Source organism: Triticum aestivum, chromosome 6B (genome assembly GCF_018294505.1).
Source record: "Triticum aestivum cultivar Chinese Spring chromosome 6B, IWGSC CS RefSeq v2.1, whole genome shotgun sequence".
Taxonomy (NCBI): domain Eukaryota; kingdom Viridiplantae; phylum Streptophyta; class Magnoliopsida; order Poales; family Poaceae; genus Triticum; species Triticum aestivum.
This window is the reverse complement of record NC_057810.1, coordinates 695,665,863-695,674,453: the sequence shown is the minus strand read 5'-3', so window position 1 is coordinate 695,674,453 and position 8,591 is coordinate 695,665,863. Positions and strand designations below refer to the sequence as shown.

The following is an 8,591-nucleotide window of genomic DNA, read 5'->3' as shown; positions in this document are numbered from 1 at the left end:
GTGCGGATCTATTCTTAACGTCCAGTCGACTGTAATTTAGCTTTCTCGTTTAGAAAAACAGTTTATATGTGTGCTTTCTCTTTCGCAGGTCCCGATTATATTATATTTTACCGTGCCAGAAAAATGCGGAAAGTTGATCGAGAGAAAAAAGCAAAAAAACGGGAACTTCTCGCGGGAGAAGTGGATCGAGAGGAAAACGTGAAATAGCGAATCGTGCGGATCTATTCTTAACGTCCATTCGACTGTAATTTAGCTTTCTCGTTTAGAAAAACAATTTATGTGTGTGCTTTCTCTTTCGCAGGTCCCGATTATATTATACAAGCGAGACACAGAGAAAAATACTATTCCTGCTTTGTCCATGTCCATTTCCATTTACAATACTCCAGCTCATCCTCACTTTCACTTCCACGCCCAAAAATAAACACACAACGAGCATGAACCGGCGAATCAACCTGTGGTTGAGTTGGTTAGGTGGACAGTGGTATCCTCAACCCACCAGAGTTCAAATCCTGGTGCTCGCATTATTCCTGAATTTATTTCAGGATTTCCGGCGATGCACTTTCAGTGGGAGGAGACGTTCCCATCGACGATGAGGCGCCTACGGTGACTTCGTAAATCTCAAGATGATATGCCGGCTCAGTCTCTCGAAGGTGCTCATAGGGGTAGGATGTGCGTGTGTACGTTCATATGGATGAGTGTATGTACGTGTATATGAGCGCTTGTATCTGTACTCATGCTAAAAAAACGAGCATGAACCGTACCAGATTAGTAGATATTTTTTTTAAGATGCGCGCAACTGATCACGCGTCGGCGTCGCCAACCCGCTGTCCGGTTCACCCATTTTCGAATTAAAGAAATCGATTAATTAGCCGAGCACCAGCACCAGCACAGCACAGCAGCCAGCAGCAAAGGCGAAAGGCAGGCAGCACAAAAGAAACGAGATTATTATTCTTCCCGCACCTCCCCTCGCACCCGCCTACCCTCCGTAGCGAGCCAGCGACAGCTCAGGGAGACGAGACGAGAGGAAAGCGCCCCCGCCCCGCCCCCGTTCCTCGCTCTCTCGCGGACCTCCCACCCTCCTCGCGCCCGCGCGTGGAATCCCCTTTGACTCGCAGCTTCCCCCGCCGACGCCCGCCAGCCGCGCCTGCCGGCGGGCCGCCTCGCGTCGGCCCGATCCGCCGTCGCTCGTCCCGCCTCCTCACTCAGGTCCGTCCAGCTGCTCCTCCTCCTCCCACCAGTACTGCCTCTGCTTGCTCGCGATTGCCGCCCGATCCGCGCCTGCTGCCGCTCGGGGCCGCGGAATGGCCGGATCTCCGCGCGGGGGACCGGGGGCCCTGTCGGCGGCGCCCGCTAGATCTGGGGGCGGGCGCGCCGTACGGACGCGGCGAGTTTTCGAGTTCACGCGGATCTCCTGCCCGTCTCCGCTGTCGGGTGCCGCGCCCGCTTTTCGTGCCGGATTCCCCCCTGCTGCTCTGTTCGGCTGTTGTTAGGATCGTTCGCTGTTTCGAGCTTGCTTCGCGGCGATGCTATGCCTGTCCGCTACGCTTCATTTGGCAATCGGAGTCGAAATGGTAGCGTCTGGGTAGGTGGCGGCTTGGATCTCACCAGCAACTGATTGTGCAGGTCTCCTTCCGAGGAGGAGGACTAGGAGGAGCAGGAGGAGGAGGGGAGGCCTGCTGGGTGCGCGCAGGAGGCTAGCTAGATTCGGCAGGGCGCCATGAAGAAAGTGTTCGACCAGACTGTCCGGGACCTGTACGTGACCTCCATGCCATCTGTCTCTGTTCACTCGAGAGAGACTTGTTTCGTTTGCCAATAATAGTATTTATTCGTTCTTGTCTTTCTCCTTGCAGGAAACGCGGGGTGAATAAAAAGGTCCTCAAGGTGCCTGGCACGGAACAGAAGGTGAGGAGATCTCAGGCCCTCTTTCATGCACAACAGCACAAGCATGTGTTACGCATGCTGTTGCCAAGTTCGTCTGATTGCTCACTGCATACATCCAGTTGCTATGAAGCATAATCTTAGTATGAGTCTGCTCTTGTATATTAACCCGTTCCACGCAAACGACCTGAAACAGATACTTGATGCCACAAGCAATGAGCCATGGGGCCCGCATGGATCCCTCCTGGCGGAGATCGCCCAAGCAACACATAACTAGTACGCCTTCTGCCATTCGGTTGCCGCTTTGCCGAACAGGGCCCTGCTTTCCTGGTTCTAATGTGCTTATCGTGTTTGCAGTCATGAGTATCAGATGATAATGAATATCGTGTGGAAGAGGGTCAGTGATACTGGTAAAAATTGGCGGCATGTGTACAAGGTATGGTCTTCTCTGCAAACGCGAGTGGATGGGGACTAATCTTGATAATGCGTTGGACAGCTGAATCTGATGCTGTATTTTGCTCTTGTGTAGGGATTGATTGTCCTGGATTACCTGGTAGCACATGGAACCGAGCGAGTTATTGATGACATAAGGGAGCATTCTTATCAGATATCGGTAATGCTATCAATCCTCTACTTCCTGCTTCATCAAGAGCCACACAAGCATCTCATCTTATGTTCCTCTATCATACTTGCTTGATGCTCTAATAAGTATAATCGGAATTGCAGGCACTAGCTGACTTCCAGTATATCGATTCTAGTGGGAGAGATCAAGGTAGCAATGTCCGACGGAAATCCCAGAGCCTCGTTAGTTTAGTTAATGATAAGGAAAGGATACTGGAAGTTAGGCAGAAAGCACTTGCTACCAGAGACAAGTGAGTGTAACTTCGTATTATGTTTGCTTCAAATATCCGATCGGCACATACTGTGTCGTAGACATGTTTGTCGTGCTGATTAGTTTTCTGTGTTCCTTTATAGGTATCGGAGTGCATTTGCCACAAGTGGACCACACAGGAGTCCGGGTGGATATGACAATGACCGCGATCGCTACGAAGGAGGTAGATATGATAACAGGAATGGCTATGGGAGGGAACGAGACGGATATAGAGATGATGACAGATACAGTGGCGCTGGAGATACACCCAATAGGGATGGAGATCGTTATTCTAGGGATTCTAATGAACGCAACAGGGAAGATGAATACAACAGAGGAAGTAATAGCAACCCTGAGTATGCAGAAGGATCAGGCCGTAGGAGCTACGGGGATGAGGAGGCTTATTCATCCCGGTCCGTTTCATCGCTTGTTTCGATCTAACATTCTTAAGCGCTGATTATAGGATGGTCAACCGATGATTTTCAAGACTGTTTTTGTGTATTACTAATATAGTGCCCCTTATGTTAAACATCCTCCTGTTTCTGTTGCAGTGGTCGTGGCAGCAACGCTGATGCACCTACTCAGGATGAGAGGTAAAAATGTAGTGTTGTTGAGTTCTTACCTTTTAGCTTGCCCTTTTGTAGCTAGCCGTCTTAAGTTCTACCTGCTTTAACAGGCCTATTGAGCGGAAGGCTTCTAACCAGCAGATTGCTTCACCACCAAGCTACGAAGATGTTGCAGGAGATACCCAGGACAACCATCATGATGAAAGGTGACGATTCTATCCTAAAATTTATAATCTGTTGATAGAATAATGAAATCGGAAATCTGAGCCATCCATCCATTTCAGAAATGGAGCGAGTGTGCCTGCTGCACCAAAGGCATCTTCTCCCTCTGTACCTAGAACAAGCTTTCCCCCAGCCCCAGGGCAGGTGAATGGTGTTCATGATAAGCCTGTCGAGGTTGTAGCTCCACAACCACCTGCTCCTGCTGCACAACCACCTGCTCCTGCTGAACCGAATGGTTTTGATGAGTTTGATCCACGTGGATCAGTACCAGGTATAGTTTTGTACTCTTTTAGCAGTCAATGTGCTCATGACTAAACCAAAGTCATGGAAAATAGCAAATGATTTTTTGTTCTGTTTCTTTATAAACTGTACAAGAAGAACAGCTGCATGGAAGAATTTTGACTAACTGGCATGTTGCTGTTATAAATTTGTTTTGGTGATTACTAAATACTATTTTCTTTCTTATATCTATCCTTTCAGATGCTTCACCTCCGGTGAATACCTCACCGATAATGAACAGCTTTGAGATGGATTTGTTTGGGTCAGATCCTATTGGTGCGCTGGCTTTGGTTTCTGTTCCTCAGCCGACTGACGTCCCAAGTGTCGAGCCATCAGCAAGTTCAGGTTTTGAAACGGATAGTTTTATGGGCATGCCACCTGCTTCTACCGGGTTCAGTGAGGTATGAATCTGTTGAACTTACTGCCATTTGCATAGATTAGCGCCGATGATAATGGGGATAAGATACAATTTAGACCGCACTGTTTCTTTAATTCTAGTGTTACTAGTTTACTTAAAGTAATTTAAATTGCCTTACAATTCCTTGAAATTTGACATACTGGATAAGTTAAGCACTAGTAAGGTAAAAATATTACTCAACATAGTTGTTAAAATGTATTTATCCTTTGTGCATCTGGAGTAATGTTGGCTAAATTTCGGCCAGTATAACTTTTCTGAATTAAACGTGAAGTGACGTCCTTTTGTGATGGAATGACTGTTGTGTTCTGTTTTAATATAGTCATAATAGCCAACGCAGGCAGACATTCAGCTTTTTCTCTTGTATTTAAATATTGTAGGCAATTGATGCTTCAAATCCTTTTGGAGATCCTACTCCTTTCAAGGCAGTTCAAGAAGAGAATCATGCACCTTCTCAGACAAATGCGACCCCGGCTGGTTCATTCCAGGCCACAGGAGCTGGTGCAGATGTAAATCCTTTCCAGCCTGCTTCATCCACTAGCTTTGGTTTTGAAGATACTCTCGGCGATCTCAGTTTTGCATCCAATGCCGCACCTGGACAACAGGATATTTTTGGAAGCACCACCTCCTTACCTTCGGGGGTTTCACATGCAAATCCGTCCCAACAGGCACCCCCTGCTTATGTTCCCTCCCAGGCATCTCAGCCTATCACTCATGCTGCTCCCATGTTTGCTCAGCCACAAGCATATCCTGCAGCCACGAACCCATCATCATTTTCTCAGGCTGCTGCGCCATCATTTGCTCCTCCACAGCTACCTCAACATGCTGCACCATCATTTGCTCCTCCACAGGCACCTCAACATGCAGCTCCCAATCTACCATCAGGCCCATCAAACTTTTATATGCAACCGGCTTCACAGAATGGAGCACCACCATCCTATGTTCCTCCACAGTCTTCTCATCTTCCACCTCAACATGCACCTCAGCAAAGCTTCCTCCTACAAACTGCCGCACCAGCACCACAGGCACCATCAATTTCTCGAGGGGCATCTCAGCCTTTTGGTGCTCCAAATTCAGTGCCATCTGGTGCCAGCACTCCTCTGCAGTCAAGTTTATCAGCTCCCCCAGAAACACTAATTTCAGCTTTGCAAGTTAGTCAGACCCAGCCAGTGAAGAAATTTGAGCCCAAATCCACAGTTTGGTCTGATACATTGACCCGGGGTCTTGTCGATTTCAACATTTCTGGCGGTAAGTGGCTTGTCTATGCGCCCTGGCTGCCTATTTCTCCAGTGTCCACATTCTGTTTTTGTGTGTTCTGACCTAATTGTATGTTGTTCTTTTACAGCAAAAACCAATCCACATGCAGATATTGGAGTGGACTTTGATTCAATCAACCGCAAGGATAAAAGGCAAGATAAGAAGATCTCTCAAGCACCTGTAGTATCTACGATCACCATGGGCAAGGCAATGGGATCTGGCTCTGGCATTGGTCGAGCTGGTGCGAGTGCCGTTGCACCCCCTCCCAACCCAATGGGTGCCGGGCGGGGTGTCGGTATTGGTGGTCCTGGTTATGGTGGCGGAATGGGAATGAACCGACCAATGGGGATGGGAATGGGAATGAACCAACAACCCATGGGAATGGGGATGGGGATGGGCCAGCAACCGATGGGGATGAACCAACAACAGATGGGAATGGGCATGGGGATGAACCAACAACAGATGGGAATGGGAATGGGGATGAACCAACAACAGATGGGAATGGGGATGGGGATGGGCATGAACCAGGGGATGGGGATGCGGCCTCCTCAGATGGGGATGGCTCCCGGCGGCATGCCGGGCGCTGGCTACAACCAGATGGGCGCTGGATATGGCGGGCAGCAGCCATACGGCGGGTACAGGTGAGATTACACAGCGGTGGATCGGGTTTGAGAAAACAGTTTAGCAGGCTTTCGGATTTTGCTCACCTGGGTTTCCCTTATGTATGATTGATTTCTTTTGTTGGGGGGATATAATTTTTATCACTATTCTTTTTCCTATCCATCCATCCATGTTGGATATACTGTATCTACTGAAATGTATCGACATGGCACTGCCACAACTGCCGCGTTGTGTTTGGATGCAAAGCCCACATGATATTACAAGCTTGGTTGGTTGTAGTTGTATAATTCTCTATAGGCTACTCTTGTCACCAAACATATGTTATTTGTTTCAGCGTTCTTGCTGGATAGGCAATAAAAGGATGTACTACCATTTTTGTTGAATTTCTGTTCGCTCCATTTTTGATTAGCATACACAGATTGGTACTCCCTCCGTTTCAAAATTATTGTCGTGGTTTTAGTTCAAATTAGGGAGTAATGTGTACTCGATGAAACAAGACTCGAAACTGAGGAAATAAGAACTGGAACATTGGTGACATCTAGAGTTTTGAGAGGCCGGATGCGCAGCAGTTCCGGAAGGCATCCATGTCGCGGCGGAAGAGGGAAACGTAGGCGTCCACGCTGCCGTCGCCGGCGAAGGACGCCACAAGGAAGGCCACGCCCTCCACCGGCACGTAGCTGGGCATGAAGAGGAAGGGCCGGCCGCCGCCCAGGTCCAGGTCGTAGAACGGGAGACGCACCCAGCTGTTCACCTCGACGTTCGGGCTCAGCACCGTGTCCGCCGCGTCGGCCGTCGGCACCAGCCGCTCCTCCTCCACGGTCCCGGAGCAGGCGAAGTCGATGAAGGACTTGTAGTAGGCGTCGTCGACCCGTGCAACCGCCCGGCCGATGAGCTCCGCTGCGTGGCGCAGCGGCATGTCCATGAGCTCCCGCGCGGTGGCCGTGGGCCGCGCCCAGAGCACCACGTTGCCGGTGTACCCGTCCGGCACCGGCGGGCTCATCCGCCTTCGCCCGTCCACTCCGATGAGCAGGGCGGTGGCGTCGCGCCCGTCCAGCCCGCGCGCCCGCGTCACGCACCGCCACAGGTGCGCCAGCACGCACTGCACCGTGCTGTACCGCGCCCCAGCCGACGACGCCTGCGACTTCAGCTTCGCGATGCGGTCCGCGCTGAAGTGCACCCTCTCTACCACCACCTCCTCCTCCTCCTCGCCGCCGCCACCGCCGGCGTAGTCGTCCTTGCGGGCGCCGTATGGCTTGAACTCGACGCGGCGGTGCTCGTGCTCGATCTTAGGCGGCTGCGCGGCGCGAAGAAGGACGGCCGGTCGTGCACCGGGACGGGGTCGACGGGGGCGCCGCGCGTGGCCTGGCCCCAGGCGAGGATGAAGTTGCAGAACCCTCGGCCGTCGGCGACGGTGTGGTGCACGGTCAGGCCGACGACGAGGGACCCGCACGCGAACCGCGTGGCCTGGACCAGCATCAGCTCGTCGCCGCCGCTCGGGTGCAGGCTCAGCACCGCGGGGGTGGGCCGCAGCGGCATGACGCTGCCGAGCGCCACGCCGGCCGTCGCCTCGACGAACCGCGCGCCGGCGTCGTTGAGGAGGATGGCGCGGCGGCTGCCGTCGGCGTCCCGGGCGAGACGCCCGGCGAACTCGCGGTAGTCGACGAGGGCCCTGGCGAGCCCGGCCTCGAGGACGCCGTTCGGCGGGGCCGGCGGGTGGAAGGCGTAGAGGACGGAGACCTGCGTGTCCAAGTTGGCCTTGTCGAACACTGAGAGCGGGACGACGTTCGCCGTGAACGGAGGAGCCGCCGGGCGGTGGGCGCCATAGTCAGGCTTGATGGACTTGGATGACTGCACCGTGATCTTCATACGGCGCGTAGCTCAATGGACGAAGCTAAGAAAAATGTTGCACGCATGTACACGAGGAAGATGGGATGAACAAAACTAGCGCGACCGCAAGCAAATATAAGAGCATCATCTACAGCCACGTGCCCCAAACCAATGTCCGGGTGGACGGCTCGGTCACTGGCCAGTCATAAAAATTCGACCCAAACAGACGCCACAAACATCTGGGCTGATCGGCACGGCCCATATCCAGTCCAAATATGGGGCGTCTGAGCACGTCGCCACGTCAGACCCGATGGCCCTACAACATCTCAAATTGCATCAAATCCGCCGTCTCACCCTACCAGATCATTTGTTCTCTGCTGTCTTCTTCCTCCGTGGTGTCAGTCTCGCCGCTTCCCACTGAAGGAAATATGCCCTAGAGGCAATAATAAAATTATTATTTTATATTTTCTTATTTCATGAAAAATGTTTATTGTTCATGCTAGAATTGTATTACGTGTCCCTAGTAAGTCTCTACTAGACTAGCTCGTTGATCAAAGATGGTTAAGTTTCCTAACTATAGACATGTGTTGTCATTTGATAAACGGGATCATATCATTAGGAGAATGACGTGATGGACAAGACCAATTCATTAGCT

The 8,591-nt window shown here is 51.5% G+C and overlaps 1 protein-coding gene and 1 pseudogene across 1 annotated transcript; one reads left to right on the top strand and one right to left on the bottom strand.

The window, feature by feature from the left end:
• The first annotated feature begins 916 nt into the window (after nucleotides 1-916).
• Nucleotides 917-6,492, top strand: LOC123139425 (clathrin interactor EPSIN 2). The gene is made up of 14 exons (XM_044559230.1): nucleotides 917-1,206; nucleotides 1,624-1,752; nucleotides 1,851-1,902; nucleotides 2,075-2,154; nucleotides 2,236-2,314; nucleotides 2,408-2,491; nucleotides 2,605-2,750; nucleotides 2,854-3,162; nucleotides 3,301-3,342; nucleotides 3,426-3,521; nucleotides 3,600-3,808; nucleotides 4,018-4,217; nucleotides 4,612-5,479; nucleotides 5,577-6,492. Exons 2-14 carry the CDS (start codon nucleotides 1,718-1,720, stop codon nucleotides 6,131-6,133), a joined length of 2,757 nt encoding a protein of 918 aa, XP_044415165.1. The 5' UTR covers nucleotides 917-1,206; nucleotides 1,624-1,717; the 3' UTR covers nucleotides 6,134-6,492.
• Nucleotides 6,493-6,647: 155 nt separating this feature from the next.
• On the bottom strand, nucleotides 6,648-8,035 carry LOC123134934 (agmatine coumaroyltransferase-2-like; annotated as a pseudogene).
• Nucleotides 8,036-8,591: the final 556 nt, after the last annotated feature.